This window comes from Typopeltis vanoorti, chromosome 20, assembly GCF_054136105.1.
Source record: "Typopeltis vanoorti isolate ZY-2024b chromosome 20, IOZ_Tvanoo_1.0, whole genome shotgun sequence".
NCBI lineage: Eukaryota > Metazoa > Arthropoda > Arachnida > Uropygi > Thelyphonidae > Typopeltis > Typopeltis vanoorti.
In genome coordinates, this window is record NC_143568.1 from 61,029,039 (window position 1) to 61,052,185 (window position 23,147).

At 36.5% G+C, this 23,147-nt stretch overlaps 1 protein-coding gene across 1 annotated transcript in view; it reads right to left on the reverse strand.

Moving 5' to 3' along the window:
• Positions 1-23,147, reverse strand: part of LOC150095481 (glycosyltransferase 25 family member-like) — a 218,152-nt gene that overhangs the window by 175,979 nt on the left and 19,026 nt on the right. The window contains exon 2 of the mRNA XM_090410197.1: positions 19,190-19,418. Within this exon, the coding sequence (XP_090266323.1) occupies positions 19,190-19,418 (229 nt within the window). The remainder of the gene's footprint in view (positions 1-19,189; positions 19,419-23,147) is intronic.

The following is a 23,147-nucleotide window of genomic DNA, read 5'->3' on the forward strand; positions in this document are numbered from 1 at the left end:
CCAAAAAGCAGTATATGGAGGAGCTGAATCCAACAGAAAGCAGGTGCCTGGCGGTATGCAGCAAGGCTCTGTGCTCAGACTACTACTACTGTGTGATTTGTAAATATATATACAGGGTGTTCAGGATAAATTTGACATATTTATAATTAATTATATTTTTCCGTAAGTTACATGTATTAACACACACTTCTCTTCATTTAAAAGTTTGGACCATTCTTCATTCATATACAAGATGTCAGAAAGGATGGATAGCTGGAACCCACCTGAATCATGGAAGAGAATAACTTGTATCATGATGATTCGTGCCCGCCATCAAAATAAGGATATTACGACTGCTGCCCAATGCTCCCTGAATACAGTAAAAACAATCAGGCATGAACTAGAGACTTGCAATGGTGACTACGAGGATGTAGCAAGAAGAAAGATCCCTAGCAGACGATCTGATTGCGTTCGTACAGCAGAATTCCTCGCAAATCTGCAGGAACAGGTGTTGAAGAACCCTGGCATTGGAATTCGGGCTTTGTTCGTGGAGTTGCTAACTGTAGTCAAGCCCTGGATAACAAGGGTAACCAATGGTAGGCCGTATGTATGGCAGCAGGATTCGGCCCCTTGCCACACCTCTGGGAAAAGTCAAAAATGGTTGTCTGAAAATTTCTACGACTTCACCAGTCCAAATGTTTGGCCTCCAAACTCCCCAGACCTTAACCCCATGGATTATTTTGTATGGGGCGCAGTTGAAAAAGACACCAATCGCACTTCCAGTAATACAAAAGCCCAGTTAATGGATAAAATTAAAACAGTTTTTGCGGCCCTTCCCAGGGAGACTGTAGCATCAGCTTGTTCGAGGTTCCGAAGCAGAATTGAAGCTGTGATCGATGCTAATGGTGGTTATTTTGAGTAAATCTTGTTGATAGTATTGTAATTAACTCTGCCTGTAATGTTTTTTTGTCAATTCATTAAATTTAATAGATACAAAGAAGATTTTCTTTTTCCTTACGAAACTGTCAAATTTATCCCGAACACCCTGTAAATAGAAATGTTCATATAATTTATGAACATTTTAAATTAAATAGTAGTAGTAATCTGTGCACAGAGGCTTGCAGCATACTGCCAGTCACCTGCTTTCTCTTCAATTCTGCTCTTAGCTGATGATGCAAAACAGAGGAACTTAATCAAGGTTATGTTTGGGAAAAAGATAAAGGGTGCCAGTTTAAAGAACTGTAAAGTTATGTCTTTTTGCGATAAAGATTACAAGCTGTGTTCCCCATTGTTGGTACTATACTCCAGGAAATTAATGAAGATATTGATTTGGTAGTGATGATAGATAAGAGAGTTGAAGTTTAGGGATTATATTGCTAAAGTGTTCAAAGGTATCTTATAAGAATATTTGGCAATCGAAGAATACACCAAAAAGCAGAGATATGCAAGTTATTACTCCTCTTTGTAGGGCCTTGATACATCTGCATCTAAATTACTATGCTCAGGACTGGTCACTGGGTTTCTTGGGAATGAGTAGTGGAGAGGATCCAGAGGTAAGTGCCAGTGATATAATCTTTATGATGATAAATTGACCTTTTGTGGATTGCAGAATAAAATGGATATGATAGAAGCATTTATGTTACTAAAAGGGATTTATAGGATTGATGCAGAGGAAATATTTCAGCACTTGGCTATAGGAATAGTATATGAGGACTAGATATTTTACTTGAAGAGTGATGAATGAGTTGCCAGAGTAAGTTGAGAATCCTCTGCCTGTTAATGAGTTCAAAAAGAGATATGCTGGATATTATGTGGATAGTTTGAGTCTCCCACAACTAGTCTTGACTCCATGGAGTTGCCATGCAATAATAATAATATTTGTATCAGCAACAGACAGATGGTTTAAAGATACCAAAACACAACATTACTAATGAGACGACCTGATTATATAAAGCTTGACTTTTAAATTTCTTCTCTACTATTTTATCATTATCATCTTGAAAGTCAGCATAAGTTAGTTCTGTAATAAAATAATTTAAATTTTCTCATTTATATAAAATAGATTTTTTTTTTTTGAAAATGAGCTAAGTAATAGTTCTTTCAGAAAGAAAGCATTTGCACACACGCATACATGCACGCGCACACACACACACACAAGCACACAGAGAGAGAAAGAGAAGGGTAACAATTTAAGCAAATTAAGGCTTTTCTTTGGTATCAAGTCACTGGAAATCTTTCTACTATGCTAAAAGTAACTAAAAGAATGTGTTAAGACAGAAATAAAAGTTCCTGTCAAGAATACATAGTAACTTTCAATACAAGAACTGCCTAACAACTGTAATAAAAACATAATTTCTCATTGAAAAGAGGATCACTCTCTTATTACAGTATATTTTAGTGATTTTACTACTCAGCCATTTTGATTCTCTTTGGATCCTTGAATAACGAGTATGTAAAAACACAATCTGTTCACTTTTGTACAGATGCATAAGGCCTACCTTATGTCAAAAGCATTCGTGGCACACTTGAAATTCAACTAAAATTTCAATCACTAGCAGATATTAATTCATTAATATCTGCTAGTGATTGAAATTTCTACCATTTTACAGCAATTAAATGATGCATTTAGATCAAAAACAAAGTTTTTAATAAGTGGGATAGCTATGTACAGTGTAGAAAACACTGGCTACTTTCAGATATCATGAGATATCTGATGATAGATATCCATGTTTTCTAAATTGTAGGCAACATGCGAGTCCCAGTCAGAAACTATATATATTTTTTATCATTCCATTACTATAGTATGATCAAGCACAAGAGATGCCATATACCTAACTCTTGTGTTCTAAGCCATATGGAGCTAGCTAACTCAAAACATCATTTCAATCTTAATGAAATTCTCTGATTGCTGTAACCTAGTAGAAAGGTGTCTAATGATGAATCATTATTTGTACTCACTTTTCTAGAGGAGAAGGAAAAACAAGAAATCTGTAATTGCAATAAACAAACAATTTTTGTTGTTGCTGTTATGTTCCATCGAGTCGTTTTCGACTCCTGGTGATCCTATGAACATACATTCTCCATTCAGATTTGTCCCTGACCATATCTTTCAGAATTTCCAAGCGCAATCCAGTTGCTTCTTTAACTCCGTCCATCCATCCATCTAATTTTTGGTCTTCCTCTTCTCCTGCTTCCATCAACTTTAGCTAGCATCATCTTCTCCAGACTGTCATTTGCTTGCATAATATGTCCGAAGCAATTTTTGCTCGATGATCATAGCTTCGAAGGAGCAATCTGACTTTATGCTGTCTACCACTGATTTATTGGTTTGCTTTGCAGTCCATGGTATTCTTAGTAAGTGTCTCCAAACCCATAATTCAAATGCGACTAGCTTTCTTCATTCACTCTTTCTCAGGGTCCAACTTTCACATCCATACAGTACCACAGGGAATACCATTGTTTTCACGATTCTGATTTTTGTTGCGAGGCTAATATCTTTATCTTTAAAGATCTTGCTTAAATTTGTCATTGCTTTCTTTCTGAGTAATAATCTTCTAACTTCTTCAGTACAATAACTGTCCTTATGAATTCAGGATCCTTGGAGCACAAAATTGTTAACTGCTTCCATTTTCTCCCCATCTACTTCAAAATCATTAAGTTAACATGTTGCAATAACTTTTGTCTTTTTGAGGTTAAGTTTAAGACCATATTTAGCACTTTCTTCTTTAACTTTCATAATAAGTTCCTCCAAATCTTCTTTGCATTCTGCTAGCAAAGTGGTATCATCTGCATACCTCAAATTATTAATATTTTCCCCACCAATTTTAATTCCAAATGAAGACTCCTTCAGCCCTGCCGTTCTTAAAATGTTTCTTTCTTTTAGGGTTACACGGTGATCAGCACTCATATTTGTAGATTTAGGGACTCAAAAACATACGTGTTGAACAGATTATTTTATTAATTAAATAAAATAAAACTTGACGTTTCGACCTCTATATCGAGGTCATCATCGGAAGAATACAACTGTATACAGAACCAAGCTACATGCTCATGCTTTCTATACCAGTAAACTAAATCTACGTAGTTAATAAATCTTTTTTCTAGCCTGACCTCTAGTGATAGAAAATAAAAATAAAAATAAAGAAATAAAATTATAAAAAAAAAAAAATTTTAAAAAATATATATATATATTATAAATAGATAAATGCAACTACAATAAACTGTTGTTAGAGTCCTCATGTATTAATATTCTGGATAGTAACAAAATGATTTCTTTCAGTTGCTATTGAATGTTCTAAACACTTCACCAGGTCACCAGTTGTCTTCTTGTAGTGGGAATTTTTCTAATGCTGGTTTAGGATGTTATACAGGTTGTAGATGGGTCCTCCACATTCTTGAAATGGTGAGGCCATCATTTTTGTTGAGATTTGGGTTGTCTTTGAGTATTTCACAAGACTCTTTAAATTTTCTCTCAAACCAGGTTTTGGTGCGGTGTAGGGACTTGGTATTTTTCCAGTCAATTCTGTGGTATGTTTGGAGTGCATGGTCAGAAAGGCCTGTTTTACCGAAGTGGAGGTATTTAATGTGTCGTTTGTGTTCGTCTTGTCTGATTGGGATAGTTCGTCCTGTTTCCCCTATGTATGGTATGTTACATGTGCAGTGTATTTTGTATACCCCTGGGTGTGCTAGGTGTGGAAGAGGATCTTTAGAGGAACTGAGTAGGTGTCTTAGCTTATTTGGGGGTTTAAAGGTGGTTTTAATGTTGTATTTGCGAAGTGTTCTGTCTATCTTTTCAGAAATGCCTCTAACATAAGGAATGGCAATGGCATTCTTGAAATCTTTTTTGTTCTTACTGGTATCTTTATGGAGGATCTTGTGAATAGTTTTTTTATTGTATCCATTTTTGATAAATGTTTGGTTGATGATTTTGTATTCTTGGTTTAGAGCCTGTTCATTCGAACAAATAGTTAGGGCTCTGTGTTTAAGGGTGCTTATGACACCTAATTTTTGTGTTGGGTGGTGGTAAGAATTTTTGTGTATGTATTGGCCTGTGTGTGTAGGTTTGCGGTAAACTGAGAAGGAGAGACAGCCAGAGGGAAGACGTGTGACAAGTGTGTCTAGGAAAGGAAGAGAGTCGTTTTTTTCCATTTCAATGGTGAATTGGATACGTTTGTGTTGTTTGTTTAGGTGGCTAAGGAATGTATTTAGAGCTTCGTGGCCGTGGGGCCAAATGGCGAAAATATCGTCGACGTATCTGAGCCAAATTTTGGGCTTTAGACATGCTGTCTCTAGAGCACGTTGCTCAAAGTCTTCCATATAAAAGTTAGCTATTGGGGGAGAAAGTGGTGAGCCCATGGCTGTATACCTTCTTTTTGAAGGTAAAAATTGTTTTGCCATACGAAATATCCGGAGCGGAGTACGTGGGCAAAAAGGGCCGTGATGTCATGTGGAAATATGTTCTGTAGGAGCAAGATCGTGTCATTGATTGGGACATTGGTGAAAAGGGAAGTTATGTCAAAGCTGACTAATAAATCTTGGTCGGTGAGTGTAATGTTTTTGATTTTACTGATGAAATGTTGTATATTTTTTATGTAGGAAGGGGACTGACCTACCAATTCCTTGAGTGTGGCAGCTAATTTTTTTGCTAAGTGATAATTTGGGCTGTCAATTCCTTCAACGATCGGGCGAAGCGGTGTGCCAGATTTGTGTATTTTTGGTAGGCCATAAATTCTGGGCGCACGGGCATACTGAGGTATTAATTTTTTTGTCATTTCTTCGGGCCATGTGTGGACGGATTTGATTAATTCAGTTGTTTTCTTTTTGTTACGTTTTGTGGGGTTGTAGTTAACCATTTGTTAGGTGTTATGGTCCGATATTAACTGGTTCATTTTTTCTATGTATGTCGTACGGTCTAACAGGACAGTGGAATTTTTTAAGCTATAAGCTAAAACACCTACTCAGTTCCTCTAAAGATCCTCTTCCACACCTAGCACACCCAGGGGTATACAAAATACACTGCACATGTAACATACCATACATAGGGGAAACAGGGCGAACTATCCCAATCAGACAAGACGAACACAAACGACACATTAAATACCTCCACTTCGGTAAAACAGGCCTTTCTGACCATGCACTCCAAACATACCACAGAATTGACTGGAAAAATACCAAGTCCCTACACCGCACCAAAACCTGGTTTGAGAGAAAATTTAAAGAGTCTTGTGAAATGCTCAAAGACAACCCAAATCTCAACAAAAATGATGGCTTCACCATTTCAAGAATGTGGAGGACCCATCTACAACTTGTATAACATCCTAAACCAGCATTAGAAAAATTCCCACTACAAGAAGACAACTGGTGACCTGGTGAAGTGTTTAGAACATTCAATAGCAACTGAAAGAAATCATTTTGTAACTATCCAGAATATTAATACATGAGGACTCTAACAACAGTTTATTGTAGTTGCATTTATCTATTTATAATATATATATATATATATATATATATTTATTTATTTATTTATTTTATTTATTTATTTTTTTAAATATTTTTTTTAATATATATTTTTTTTTTATAATTTTATTTCTTTCTTTATTTATTTTTATTTTCTATCACTAGAGGTCAGGCTAGAAAAAAGATTTATTAACTACGTAGATTTAGTTTACTGGTATAGAAAGCATGAGCATGTAGCTTGGTTCTGTATACAGTTGTATTCTTCCGATGATGACCTCGATATAGAGGTTGAAACGTCAAGTTTTATTTTATTTGTAATTAATAAAATAATCTGTTCAACACGTGTGTTTATGAGTCCCTAAATCTACAAATATGAGTTCTTAAAATGTATTCGCTGTAAGAGTTAAACAGGTACAGAGATAAAATATTCTTAACACATTCCACAGTTTCACATGATCTACAGAGTCAAAAGCCTTGCTATGTCAAGGAAACAAAAGTAGACATTCTTTTGATATTCCTGTGCTCTTTCTATTATCCATCTCACACTGGCAATTTGATCTCTTGTTCCTCTGCCTTTTCGAAATCATGCCTGTTCATCTGGCATTTCTCTCTTCATGAATGGTTCCAGTCTTTTCTGAATGATCTTAAGTAAGACTTTACTTGCATGAGAAATCAGTGCTTTAGTTCTGTAATTTTTACACTCTCTTGCATTGCCTTTCTTCAATAAAGGTATATAAACTGATTTTTTCCATTCCCTAGACCATGTAGTTGTGATCCAAATTCGCTGACATAGAGCTCTTAGGATTTTAACTGCCTCTTCTCCCAGGGCTTTGAGCAGCTCAATGGGTATTCCATCTCCTCCTGGTGCTTTCTTACTGGATAGCTGTTGCAGTGCCCACCTCACTTCACTCTCCAATGGTACTGGCTCCTGCGTATAATCCTGCTCTTCAAATTTCTCAGTAATTTTGGAGTCCTTTCTGTAAAGGGCTTCTGTATACTCTTTCCATCTTTCTTTGATGTCTGCAGCTTCTGTAAGATATCCTTTGTGTTTACTTTTCAATATTGTTACTTGGCACTAAACTTCCCTGTTAGTTCTCTGATCTTTTTGAAAAGCTCTCTTGTTTTTCCTTTCTTGTTTGGGTCTTCTATTTGTTGGCATTCCTAGTTAAAGTATTTTTCCTTGTCTCTTCTGGCTTGTCGTTGAATCTCTGCATTCAAATGCCGTACTTCCTGCAAATTTCCTATGGCCTTCATTTTCCTCCTTTCCTGAGAAGTTTTGATGGCATCTTCTGACAGCCATTTGGACTTCTTCTTACAAACTGTTGGAATATTCTTCTTTGCTTCTGTTTTAATTATATCTTTAATCTCTTCCCATAGTTCATCTGGTTCTCTTTCACACAAACTGAGTGTGTGAAAGAGAACCAATTGAATCTGTTCTGTATACTAATATTGTATTCAGCTGGTATGTTTCTAAGATCATATCTAATCAACATTTGTGTTGTTTTCAGTTTGCGTAATTTCACATCCAGCGTAGCTACTAATAACTCATGGTCCGTTCCGCAGTCTGCACCTGGAAAAGTCTTCACAGACTGAATTGCAACTTCTCCATCTTCTTTATCCAAGTATATAGTCAGTTTGATTTCTGTGTCCATCAGGTGATATCCATGTGCACAATCTTCTTTTGTGCTGTTTAAAGCAGATGTTAGTAACAAACAAAGAATTCTCTGCACAAAACTTAACTAGTCTCTTCCCCGCAGTGTTACAAATACCTAAACCAAAACGACCTGTTATTCCTTGTTCCTCAGTCTCTCCCACTTTTGTATTCCAATCTCCGATAAGTAGCCATAAATCTCGCTTTGGTGTTGCATCTATCACTCTTCTTGTAAATTGCCATAAAATTCTTCAATGTCTTCTTCTGGTGCCTCTGTAGTAGGTATATAAACCTGAATGATGGTTATATTTATTGGATGTCCACTCACTCTGAGAGAAATAATTCTGTCACTCACTGGATTATAATCTAATACATACCTAGCATCTTTTTCCTGAGTAAGAAAGATACGCCATCCCCTGATTGAAAATGGCCCATTCCTGTCCATCTAACTTCACTTATTCCCAATATATCCAGTTTCTTGCGCTCCATTTCCATCTTTATTTTCAGCTTACCTTGGATCATACTTCTAACATTCCAAGTTCCAATCCTGTGGTTTCTTGTGAAACAATTTACCGAGCAATTAAATGAATGGCAATTCTACAAATAAACTGTTACAAAAACAAATTTCATCATTATGATCATCCTCAGGTGGGGGGGGGGGGGATACATGATATTATAGTAATGATGTAACCTTTTCATGTGATACTAACTACCTATTGACAATTTTCCTCCAAATTAATCTATCTGACAAGATTCCAATATTATCAGATCATATATTTCAGCCTTCCAAGGCACTTCTTACTATATCAATCCACCTAAATCCTTGTCTTCTCTAGGTATTTAATTTCCCTATTATCTTGGCAAAAAAATACTTGTTTTGCTAACCTTCCCTCTTGCGTTCAGTTTAAGTGACCATACCACCCAAGATCAGCTCTGCTAACATATTCCTGAATGTTAACTATGTCAAGTTCTTTCCTGATATCCTCATTTTTTTAATATGATACTACAATGATGCCAGATGGCATCATTGGCAGTATCATATTCTCCTAATCTTTCTCAGAACTCTTATATCTATGGTATCTGCCTTTGATCTAGGGTTTACAAAAAATGAAATATATGTTGGATGTCTACAGCAATTACTCTGACAGGCTTAAATAAAACAAGGAATGATAGAATAGTGGTAGCAATACTTCAGGTTAAAAAAAGTCATTAGAAACCATTAACTGAAAATATGAAATAGTAGCTGAAGTATATTATATATGACCACAAATGCTCACATATGAAAGTATAAAAGTTTCATAGTGGCTACACTACACAATTTAGAAGACTTATTTAGGTTTAATTCTGGCTGAGTAGAGTAGAGTGCTTAATAGTACCTATCTATATAAAAAAGGAGAAATAAAACTGAATGCAACAATTACAGTTAAGTAATTGTTGCATTCAATTTTATTTCCCTTTTTTTTAGAACATTACTTAACAATTACAGTTAAGTAATGTTCTAGTTAAGATTTATGCAAGCATACTTGAAAATAGGAAAATTGTGAAGAGAAACTTGGGAAGAACAATTTTGCGGTTAAGCCCAAACAAGGGCTGTCAGGATCATATTTTCACTTTAGGACAAACAGTTCAAAAATAATGGGAATGTAACAAGGATTTGCATTTAAGTTCTGTAGAACTGGAAAAGATACATGGCATGATGCTACATGGTTGGTTAAGTGGTTAAGTTGTAAGTCAGCAGTTAGAATAAAAGACAAGGGGATGATTTCATGTTACTAGAGAACACAGATATGTGAGTTTGAGAAAAATCAGAGGAAGTAAACAGATGGCATTAATGGCAGTATCATATTAAAAATGATAAGGAACTTGACATTATTGCATTCAAGAATATATGAGCTGAGCTAATCTATGATGATATGGCCACTTGTAAGAAGAAATTTAGCAAAAAAAATTGATACAGGGAAAAGAGCCAGAGGAAGACCAAGATATAGGTGGATTGATGCCATTAGAAAACTGCATTGGAGGCTCAAAATATAAGCTCTGCAAAACTGGAGTTCTGGTGAGTAGTAGATTAATTTGAAGGAAAATAGCTGATAAGAAATTAATAACACTATAAACTTAGTCATGCAGCACTATCACAGTATCTTGTGCAACATCAGGAATTTGATGCATGTATTATTTATTTTCATCATGTGAAAGAGAGAACTGTAATACTCTTTGCTACGATTGGTTTTTGGGGGTTATCTCAAAGTCATGAATAATAGCTGAGAAGCATTCCAGATTTAGCTTAAAAAATAACAGTAGCTGAAATATACAATTTTTTTGTTTGTTTATTTTATATATATACTTATTTGCATTCCTAACTTGGTGGGGACACCCAATTATTATTATTATTATTACGTGACACCTCCAGGGAATCTAAAGACTCATTGAAGGAGGGTGCCTACTCTACAACTACAGCAAACCGCATCATCTACAACAACACCATCTACTGTCCACCACCTAGTATTTTCACAGACAATCCCAGACATCCATGTCCACAGCAGGATTCGAATCCACAGCCTTTTGGCTGGAGAGCAGATATGCTAACCACTCAGCCAAACAGGGCAACAATTAAACTGCTACTTTGTATGTTTTCCTTCAGAAGAATAAACCACTCAAAGAAATCATTCTTGTAGCAAAGGTTCAGAAAGCAAATTCTAAAGTAAATAATTTACTTTCTGACCACTTGCAACAATAATCAAAACTTTTTTTTTTGGAGTAAAAGATAGACTTAAATCAGAACTAAATAAAATCTTTACTTTTTTTAAAAATGTTTGTTTGCATTTTTTATTCTTTATATGAAACTGCTTCAATACTCATACACAACACACTTTCTAGCAAATGTATATACTGCTATGCATTATGGGATGGGTCACTATCTAGACCTGTACTGTATTTACTACTCTTCTATGAATTTGAAACAACACAAAGGTGAGAAAGAAAAGGTGACATCGGGAAAAGGATCTGTCAAATATTTCAGTTTTTATTCCTTATTTTATTAATATAATTTACTTCAATTTTTCAAAAAACAGGCATTTCACAGTTTTGTTTGCTATTTCATTTTTTTTTTTTTTTTTAATATTCGAGTTAGCTGCAATGACCTCTGTCTCCTCATTCTCTGGATCCCACCAGAAATCATTAAATTTTATGTTCAATGATGTATAAAATTAAATTATATTATAATGTTTACAGTACACTGAAATCTATGCATATATAGAAATTTACAGGTTTAAATTTATGAATTTAAACATATAAAAACAAAATCATCATTGGCTCAAAAAACTTGCAATGCACGTGCAGAAAGTGTTTTATAAAAGGTGTATAGTGTGAATTGTGAATTCACACTATACACCTTTTGTGAATTGTGCTCCATTTTTTTTTTTCTCAGTAACACAAGTGTTGTTTAGTGGTTCTGCTCTAGAGTTTTCATTATTACATTGTGTTATTTTTGAGTTACCAAGAACGCGAGGTCACAGTGGGGAGTATTGGTGGCCGAATTTATATATAATTAACAATTACTTTAGTAGTTCCTCGGCAGTAAAGAATGATGGCAGATTCAGCTGTAATCGCAAATGGCGTGTCACCAAGTCCTCCGCCATTTAAGAACTATTATACGTAATATAATAAGGGACTTTGCGGCACGTATGCATCTCAGGACTTGGATATGTGGCTAGTGAGAGAGGGGGGGGAGTGCATATGTGCGCAAAATGCAGGCAGTGGGAGGAAATAAATGAATTAGATATATCGATAACTGACCTAGTTGCTCCAGGAACGGGAAATGAATAACGGAAGACGAATAGTGTGATAGGAGAGAATGAAAAAAGAAATATGAATGAGAAAATAATAGTCGATAGTGAGGAAGGCATGAGTGACCGTGATGAAAGTTTTGGAGATGGTTTTGTTTGGGAGAATGAATTTCGATTAAGAGTGACTGACTTGCAGAGAGAGAGAGATAGATGGGATGAAAGATGAGATCGGGAGAATGGAAGAGATAAATGCAATGCGAATCAGAGTAGGGGAGGAGAGAATTTTGGGAATGATAGAAGAGGAGAGAATGGAAACAGTAGGAGAGAGGTATGAGAATGCTAGAAAAGAGAATAGAAACAGCAAGAGAGAGAGAGGTGTGGGAATGCTAGAAGATGAGAGAATAGGAGAGGGAATGAGAGAGACATATGTGAATGATAGAAGAGGAGAGAATGGAAACAGTAGAAGAGAGGGAGTGAGAGAGAGTTACGGGAATGATAGAGGAGGAGAGAATAGAAACAGTAGAAGAGAGGGAGTGAGAGAGAGTTACGGGAATGATAGAGGAAGGGAGAATAGAAACAGTCAGATAAAGGAAATGAGAAGAATGCAAGGGAGTGCTAGAACCAGGGACGGAGTGATGTGAGGACAGCAGGTAAGTAGGGGAACACAGAGAGAAAGGGTTAGAGGAGAGAGAGTGAGAGATGTAGGTGAGCAATCAAGGAACAGAGTGGTTAGAGGTGTGATGTATGGAGACTCGATGATCTCTGGTGCAAGGTAGGATGCCAGAGGTGTGTTTGCCTGGAGGGATGATAGAAAATGTGGCTATGGCAATTAAGAGAGGTGAAAGGATGGATGATATGATTGTGATGGTGGGCACGAATGACTTGAGAGGCAGTGTAAATCAGGCGGCGAGAGATCTGAGATTCTTGCTTGAATTTGTGCAAAAGAAAATGCAGAGGGAAGATTGTGTGTGTGTGTTGCCCAGGTATGATAGTGACGAGCTGAGCAGAAGAGCAGCAATACTGAATCGCATAATAGCTAGAATGTGTCAGAAGAAAGGATTGGAATACGTGGATGCTTGGAGGGCGTTTGAGGACAGAAGGGAACTGTATGCTAGAGACTGCTTGCATTTGAAGGAGAAAGGACGAAGGCATCTGGAAAGATTGCTGTTTTCTGAACGAGTCAGTGTGTCAATGCAGGGAAACTAGAATTCCCAGGATGGATGGTAGCAGGGGTGGCCTCTTGTGGGAATGGGTGCTTGGGGGAAGGGGGACAACATCAGGTAACATTGATCTCAGGGGGAGGGGGTCGAGAGGGGACAATGATAGGTATAGAAGCAGTGACATTTTTATTCTCTATACTAATGCCAAAAGTATCTCCGAAATAAAGGAGATGAATTGGTGGTGCTGATAGCATCAACCTGGCCAAAGATTATTGGGATCTCTGAGACATGGTTGACGGAGGATGATATAATAACCGGAATTGAAGTGGCAGGGTACAGCATTTTTCGGCAGGATAGGAAAGGAAAACATGGTGGTGGTGTACTGCTTATGATAAGTGATGACTTAGGTCCTCTAAGAGTGGAGGCTTTGGAAGGCAGTGATACAAATGGTTTTGAAAGCATATGGTGTAAGGTAGAAGTGGCCAAGACAGGATATTTAGTGGGGTGTTGTTATAAACCAGGGAGCACAGAGGGTAGGGACCAGGAGATGTTTAGGCAGTTGAGCTTGGCAAGTGCAAGATGAATGATTGTAATGGGAGATTTTAACTACAGCAGTATAAGCTGGGGAAGAGGAAAATGCAAGTAGTAAGAAGGGGATAGAATTTCTGGAATTCTTGAGGGACAAATGTCTTCGGCAGCATGAAATAGAGGGAATAAGTGGTTCAAGAGTTTTGGATTTGGTCATAGCATCAGAAGAACTGATAATAAGTGAGATGACATCTCTACCACCAGTTGGAGAGAGTGACCATGTGGTTTTGACTTGGAAGATGAACAGACATGCAGGTGTATCAAAGAAAAGGGAACATATGTGGAATTATAAGGTGAGCAATTATAAGTCTTAGGTATAACTAGGGGCAGTTCCGTTGAGGGCAGAATTGGAAAACAAGGATATCATTAGTGCTTGGGAAATTGTGAAAGAATATTTGTTAGCAGCAATAGTAAGCTGTATTCCATGGGTGAAGAAGCGGCCACAATTTGGTGTAAAGTGGATGACAAACGATATCAAAGCAGTTGAAAAAGAGATTATGGAAGAGATATAAGGAGAGGGGTGGAGGACAGATACACGAAGAATATAAAACGCTGGCCAGGAGGGTGACCAGAATGGTGAGGAAGGCAAAATTGGAATATGAGAAGAGATTGGCACTAAGATCCAAAGAAAATCCTAGTGAATTTTTTAGCTATGTGGCCAGTAGGCAAAGAAATGATTGTGGAAGAATGACATTGCAGGATAAAAATGGGAATAGAGTGACTGATGCAGAGGACATAGTGGAGTTGTTCAATGAGCACTTTATTGGAGTATTTCATCCTGGAGGAGTTTTTAATACTAGAGGGATAGGGCAGGTTCAGGGTTTAGAGGTGCAAGAGGAGAGTGTGTTCCAAATACCGAGTACTCTGGATACCAGTAAAGCTGTTGGACTGGATGGTATTTCACCACGGGTTTTGAGAGAATGTGCTAAAGAACTGACAGCTCCATCAACCTGGCTTTTCAATAAAAGTATGGCTGCGGGAAAGGTACCCAGGGAATGGAAGGAAGGTAAGATAGTGCCATTGCATAAGGGCGGAAGCAGACTGAAAGTTCTAATTATAGGCTGGTTTGTGTGTCATCAGTAGTTGTTAAGGTCTTGGAGAAATTAGTGATTGACTATATACAGTGCTAGACAGATGAGGGTAACGTTATCTGTGCGAATCAACCTGGATTTGTTAAGGGAGTGCTCTTGCTTTAATAATATGAATGCCTTTTATAATAAAGTGACAAGAGCAGTTGATGAGGGAAAGGCATATACTGCCATTTTTTTGGATACTGCAAAGGCATTTGACAGGGTGCCACATGATAAGCTGATAATTAAGTTGAGCACATGCGTTTAAATGTTGGGTTAGTCAAATGGATTCAGGATTGGCTGACTGATAGGTATCAGAGAGTTGTGTATGGTGGGACAATATCAAGGAAGCAGAAGGTTACAAGTGGGGTTCCACAGGACTCAGTACTGGGACCTGTATTGTTAAACCTTTATATCAATGATATCGTCAATGGATTGCAAGGGGACATTCAGTTGTTTGCAGATGATGTGAAGCTGGGAATAGTTATCAGTAATAATGCAGATGTGGCAGCCCTGCAAGAGGATTTGAATAAATTAGACAGATGGGCAAATGAATGGGGGTGTAGGTTCAATGCAGCAAAATGTAAAGTCTTGAGGTTTGGGATCCATCGATGGGAGGATGCATACGCGATTGGAGGAGCTGAACTGGAGGAGGTAGGGGAGACAAGAGATCTGGGGGTGATGACTGACAGAAAACAAATTCAGGGAGCATATTGAAAAGGTGGTGAGGGTAACTCAGAGGACTGCTGCAATACTGAGAAGGACGCTGACCTGCAGAGATAAAAGAGTTATCATTCTGTTGTATAAGACCCTGATCAGACCACACTTAGACTATTGTTCTCAGATTTGGTCCCCAGGATTTGAAGAGGATAAATTGACTGTGGAAAGGGTACAAAGGCAGATAACAAAGATGGTGTCAGGACTGTACAATATCAGTTATGAGGATCGACTGAGGGATGTGAACTGCAGAGTTTGGTGGATAGAAGAAGGAGAGGTGATATGATCAAGACTTTTAAACTGTTGAGAGGCAGTTACAGGGTAGACATTGGAGAGTTCTTTCACATGGTGGAACAGCAGTAAGGAGCGATGACAAGGGGCCATCCCTGGAAGTTACGAAAGGAGGCTGTGCGCCAAAGGGTGAGGAGTGGTTTCTTTGCATGGAGGGTGTTTGAACCTTGGAATGCATTGCCTGAGAGAGTGGTTGGAGCAGGAACGGTCAACGAGTTCAAGGAGTGGGATGATAAACTTTGTGTTTCCTAAAAATGACCTCCCATGATGAGTCTTTTGACTCCAGGTGGCCTGGATAATAATAATAATAATAATAATGTCTAGATGAGCTACTCGTTTATAACTGAGATCTTCTTTGACTTTGAAAGATGTTTTGTCAAAAATTATACCACTGTTTATTTGATATACAGACTTAACTTCAAATTTTAGGTCTCCAAATTTTCCAGAACATTTCTATATATTTGGTGGAATTCATTTCCTGCTCATACTTAAATTTCTAAAAAGAAACCACTTTTCTTTTATCAGCTGCATTTTCTAATAATCTGAAAACTTCCTATACTCCTTCCTTACTATGATCTTCTGTAGAATCACAGACACAAATAAGTTTCACTCCAGTTCCTCATTTTGAAATATGCTCATGTCACTACTTGAATCTGCCTGTAATTTTCAAGAAGCTTATCTCCCTGTTTAGGGTTGAATGCTATAGCAATTCCTTCCTTTTCCCTGGGCATTACTGTTCTCCATTGTTTGAATCTTCATTTTAGTAACACCATTTGTTTGATACTTCTCAGAATGATAATGCCTATCTTTGATTATGTGAACAAAGATTGTTCCAGTGAAATGACTTTTGTTCTGGTTCCCCAAAATACTCTGGGCCATGTTTAACTGCATAACACTCCCAGCTACCATGATATTTCACATCACAATATATCATAATTTTGGCTGGTTCATTCCATATTGCCAGCCTCTCCTGACTGACTAGGTATCCAATAATGTAATACGACATAAAATAGTGAGGAGTTTACATAACCATCAGAAAACCTACCACAGCTTCTGATTCATTGTTGAGGTTTCCTGTCCTGCCCATTATTTTTGCTTTGATCCTTAGCAATCCCTCTGCTGCAATCTGTGAATACAGAATAAAAAGTACTATGCTTAATGGTCCAAAATCATTCTTACATATGCTTTCATGTTTAATGTAAGCATTTTTTTTTTCCACTCCCAAAAATGCTGTACTCTACATTAATGTATAAGGAGACTACCCGAGACAGTTTTATATAGCATATGTAGGTGATGGCAAGATGAATGAGGAAAATGCAAGGACTCACAGAGGAGATGGGCAGCCTTCTGAGGGGATGGTGCAGAACATCAGTAGAATGGAAGTGACGGAGGCCATGAAGAGGATGAGGAATGGAAAAGCGGTGGGCCCCGACAGAATTCCAGTGGAGGCACGGAAGGCACTGGGGGGAAGAGGGAATTGACCTGCTGTGGGACCTGTTCATGAAAGTTTGCCAACAGGAAAATATACCCGAGGAATGGAGGGAGAGTACTCTTGTTCCCATCTACAAGGGTAAAGGGGATGCACAAGACTAAAAATTACAGAGGAATAAAGTTGATGTCCCACACAATGAAGATCCTAGAAAGGGTTCTTGATGGTAGATTGAGGGAGGAGGTGGAGATTGCAAAGGAACAATTTGGCTTCATGCCTAGTAGATCAACAACAGATGCTATCTTTGGGTTACGACAGATGATGGAAAGATATCGAGAGAAACAAAGGGAGCTACATCTGGTATTTATTGATCTGGAGAAAGCATACGATAGAGTGCCAAGGCAAGAAGTCTGGAGGTGTCTGAGGGAGAAGAAGATGCCGGAGAAATATGTCAGGTTGGTGCGGGAAATGTACAGAAATGTGAAGACAAGTGTTCGGACCTGTTTGGGACAGACAGAAAGTTTTCAAGTAACAGTTGGCTTGCATCAAGGGTCAGCATTAAGTCCGTTTCTGTTTAATATTGTGATGGAGGTGTAACAGAGGAGGTGAGAGAAAATGCACCTTGGACAATGTTGTATGCAGATGACATCTTGCTGTGTGTAGATTCAAGAGAAGAAGCGGAAACTAAACTGGAAAGATGGAGAAAAGTACTGGAAGAGAGAGGTATGAGACTGAGCAGAAGTAAGACAGAGTATATGTGTTGCGCAGTGGGCAGTGGCCAGGAGACAGATATGGAGCTGGAAAGAAATGTCATCAGGAAGGTGAGAGACTTTAGATACTTAGGTTCAACAGTGGAAGAAGATGGAGGAGCTGAGAAGGAAGTGGGATGCAGAATACAAGCGGGTTGGAGGAACTGGAGGGAGATGGCTGGAGTGTTATGTGATAAGAGGGTGCCGATCAATCTGAAAGGCAAAATTTATAGGACAGTAGTAAGGCCAGCTATGACATATGCTATAGAAACTGTGGCCCTGAGGATAAATAACTTCAACAGGATGGAAGTAGCAGAGGTGAGAATGCTTAGGTGGATGTGTGGTGTGACCAGAAAGGATCATCTGAGAAATGACTATGTCAGGGGAACAGTGAAAGTTACGAACTTAGGAGCGAAAATACAGGAGGCAAGGTTGAGATGGTTTGGTCATGTGATGAGGAGGGAGGACGAATATGTGGGAAGAAGGGTCATGCAGATGGATGTGCAAGGAAGGCAGAAGCATGGGCGGCCAAAGAAGAGATGGAGGGAGCTGGTAGAAGAGGACTTGAAGATGAAGAACTTGGATGTGATGACAGCCCAAGACAGGAAGGTGTGGAGGAGACTCATAACAAACAGTGACCCCACTTAAGTGGGAGAAGCTGCAGAAGAAGGTGATGGCAAGGTAATCATGCCAGTACCTATTTTGTCATAATTTCCCCTTATTGTTCGTAGTGATATGCACTGACTAATGATTCAATATATTTATACATTCAAAACATGACAATCATAAATCACAAGGTAATAAATGCCACCAGCCAACTTTTGTCATAAACTCTAAGCCACTGTTGTAGTGATATACACTGACTAATGCATATCATTAATATATTTCTACATTAAAAACATTTAATAAAAAAAAGGACAAAATTATAATTATAATGAAGTGAAGTCTTTTGGCTCTTTATTTTAGTAATTTTAATAATGAAGTGATATTGAAGCATGGTCTTTCTCCAAAAAATGTTAAAAAGAGAAAATATATCAAAATACAAATGAAACTGTATATTTTTAAAAAACAATAAACAAAAACAGAAATATATATTTAAAAAAACTGATGCAGAATACACTAACTCTGTTAACAGGTCTGACCAGACAATTATATAGTAATTATATAAGTAAATTACTATAACTGATGCTACAGTAATTCAGTTTATCAAGCATTCTCAGAAAGAACATCTTATAAGCTGTTTCACTTTATTGCAACAATATTGTAAAAATATATTTAGTTTAATTTAAAAAAAAAAAAAAAAAGTAATCATACCAAAACAAAATCTGCCCACATTCTGCGTGCTGTTTCAAGTGCCTTTTCACGTAACTGAATAACATGAGAAAGGTGCATTGGTGACCAGTCAAAAACACCTTTTTCATCAGGAAAGTATTCTGAACTCTCATCAACCACCATGTCCAATGAATGGTATTTATGCTTCTCTCTATCAACCCATGTTTGCAAAACATAAACTGTATCATCAATATTATGATCACTTCTAATCCTGCAGAAATGAAAAAAATATTCATTAATTTTAACATATGCTTTTAAAGTGAATTGATCAATACTACAACTTTTCAATTATAACAAATAGACACTGTTTCTAAACAAATAAAGAAAGGGAAGAAATAAGAATATTAAACTTTACATACTTTACATTTTTTACAGATAACTTTACAGAGTTTTTCTGCTTTCAAAATTTATTTGATAAATTACATACTGATACCATTCCTAATACATAAAATTTGGTCAACTACATTTGTATATTGATGCTGACAGTTATTCTTTCCTAATTCAAATATTAGTTAATTAACAGGAAAACATTAATCAAACCTTTCAACTCTAAAAACAAAACTGGTCAAGTATGTAACACATTAAGATGAATTATTCTATTTTTATGGCACTGCAATTTAAAATTGTAAATGGACATATATTCAAATGACAGCAACATTCAATATTGGCAACAAGACAAGCTGTTATGCTTATGATTAATCTACCAGACTGTCAGCAACATATTGTTTTTTTTTTTCTAAACATTCAGCAGGAGTGTCTAAACATGGTGGCTGAATATTTAAATGAGAAATATGTAGAAAAATAAAATATGAGTGACAAAATTTTGCTTTCTTCCAAAGCAATCATGAATTGTCAAATGTATTCATTACAAAATGTAAGTAATTTTGGATAAAAAAAAATAAAACAGACTAGATCAAAAGAGAGGATGATAAAGTGCATAAGTGTGATTTTACTTTAACAGTAGTATGATATGCAAAAGGTTTTATGACAACACCACTCACAAAACTACGTGGAAAAGAAAAGAACAAGTGGGAAATAACAAGAGATTAAAAAGTCACAGGGAATGCATCAGATGATCAATAGCGATGAGACTAGAGAAACAAATGAAGCTTGGTATGCATAGTAATACAAAAAAAAAAAAATTATAACATGATCTTTAAATGATTTGCTGCAGTCTAACTTTTCCAAGAGGAAAGTCATCTTCTTTGGTGATTCTAATATTCACAACTCCATAACAACTTCACAATTTAATTATGATGATTTTGAAAATTTCATTTTTTTCTATTGTTTACATATTTTCACAAAATGCTATTTTTTTTTTTATTTTTATTTTTTTTAAGAGAACCACTTTCTTTCATCTTGGTAATCAGAATTGCCGAGTTCAACTTCATTTCCTTGATATCTTGATGAAACCTTTCTTCTTGTTGCTGATAGTCCAAAAATATTCAGGGAATTAATGCAAATGTAGGCTTAAAAAACAACGTCCCATATTATTGGAATATTTGAAAAAATTTGGGTGCTTATTATTTCTTTAAAATGTTAACTTTATTGATATTTTGATATAAATGAATCTCAACCTCATCAATCAATGTTTTTGGAACCCTGCCAGTTCCTGATGGTCTCTATTTATGTTAATACAGAAGAAAGAAACAATGAAGACAATACATTCTGCTCTTTCCATGCAAAAGAACACCAAAATTTGGCATACTCAACTTGTTGATCCTGAAACGCACTAAGGAATTTCAGGTAAATGAAGCCATGCATGTTCTTCTGGTTCATGTTATTAAGTAGAAATGGAGATTTTTAAGTTACTCCAAGTGAATTGAATGGGAAATGAAAGATATATGTATGTGTGTGTATATATATATATATATATATATATATATATATATATATAATGATGAGCATATGGCTTGTTATGGAGGTGATACTGATATGCATGAAGAATATAAACAGCAGGCCAGAAAAGTGACAATCATAGTTATAATGAAAAAATAAAATATGAGAGGATATTGGTCAGTCATGTCAAAGCTGATTCAAGGGAAAAAAATAAGTTGCAATAACTGAGTTTGTTTGCCCAAAAATTGTTGGAATAAGTGAGACCTTGTTGGATGAGGATGACATCCTGACAGGAAGAGATTGAAGGTAATGATGTATTTCATGAAGACAGAAAAGGTAAAAAGGGAGGTGGAGTGCTATTGATAATAGAAAAAGAGTTATGTCCATACAAGGTAGAGATACAAGGGAGAAATACTGGTAATGGTTTTGAGACAGCATGGTGTGAGATAGAGATGAACAGAATGAAATAATTTGGATGTTGTCATAGACCTCGTAATGTGGAGGGCAATAACCAGGAAATGTATAAGCAAATTAGCCAAGCAAATGGGAAAAGGGGTGTTCATTATGGGTGACATTACAGCAATATATATTGGGATGACAAGATAGCAACTGGAAGTAAAGACATGAGGATTGAAGGTCTTGGATTTGATCATCTCATCAGAGGATGTTATTATAAATGAGGTATCAAATCTTCCTCCAGTTGGTAAGAGTGACCATGAAGTGATTACCTGGGTGGTTGCCAGCCACGTGAGGACTTCTATGAGGAAAGGGTATGTGTGGAACTACAAGGCTGGTGATTATGAGAAGCTCAGGAAACAGACTGAAGATGTAGCATGGAATGAGGAGTCGGATGGAAAGAGGGAGATCAATGCTACTTGGGTAATATTCAAGAACTGTCTAGTAGAAGCAATGTCTAAATGTATTCCAAAGGTCAGAAGGTTAAATAAGGTAGGTGTGAAATGGATGAATGAATCAATCAAGAATGCAGTGAAAAAAAGTCATTATGGAGGCAATATAGGAGGAGTGGTAATAATTAGTTCTATGAGGAATACAAAGAAAATGAAAGGAGAGCGACTTGGCTGGTAAAGGTAGCAAAAGTTCAGTATAAGCAGCAATTAGTTAATGAAAGCAAAAAAAAAAAAAAAAAAAAAAAAATCCTATGGAGTTCTTTCAATGTGTAGCCAGCAAAAAAAAAAAAAAAAAAAAATTTGGATGGCAATGATTGGAGAAAGTTACATAAGGACAACTGCTGTGGAGGATATAGTTGAGATATTAAATGAGCAGTTTCATAAAGGTCTTTCATTCTTGTGAATTATGGAGAGTTTTATGGCAGTAGATGATGAGAAAGAGAGACTGACTATGAGTAAGGAAGAGGTATATGGGGAATTAAGCAAACTTGATGTTAATAAGAGTGTGTGGCTTGATGATATATCACTGCATATTTTGAAGGAATGTGCCAGGGAGTTGCCATCTATCTTGACATATTTGTTTAATATGAGTCTAATATCTAATACATGAGTTTAATATGAGAGCTATCAAATTCGAGAATAACGTGTGATCTAGAATTTCACTACAATAATAAACATGTAGTGGAATTCTGGATCTTATCAACCTGAGTCAACTGATGCAAAACTATACAAAGTAGTTAGTGCTTGGTTTGAATATAAATGAATATAGCATTATTCACTGTTATTCCTGACAAAGCCAACTACAATGTTGAAACTCTCTTGCATTGTATATTTGGTAGTGTAGATAACAATAGCACATTGTACATGTGCTATTGTTATCTACACTGTTATCTTACTGTCCTGGAAATGAACCACAAACAGAAAATCCAATTTTTATGTTTTCTATTTTCAAAATTTACAGTGTTGGTGAATGTCTTGTTTATATGTACTGGAAACACACTGCTAAGCAAGTGAATTAATATTACACAATTAAAATTAATTAATTTTTAAAATTCAGTACAAGAAATTTATAAGCACTGGAGTGAGTGAGTGAGTGTTTACAGGATTTTACTGAATAGAAAATTGACATGTAAATAACAAATTAATTTATTATGATAATATAAATGATTTTTTTCTCACCCATATAAATAATC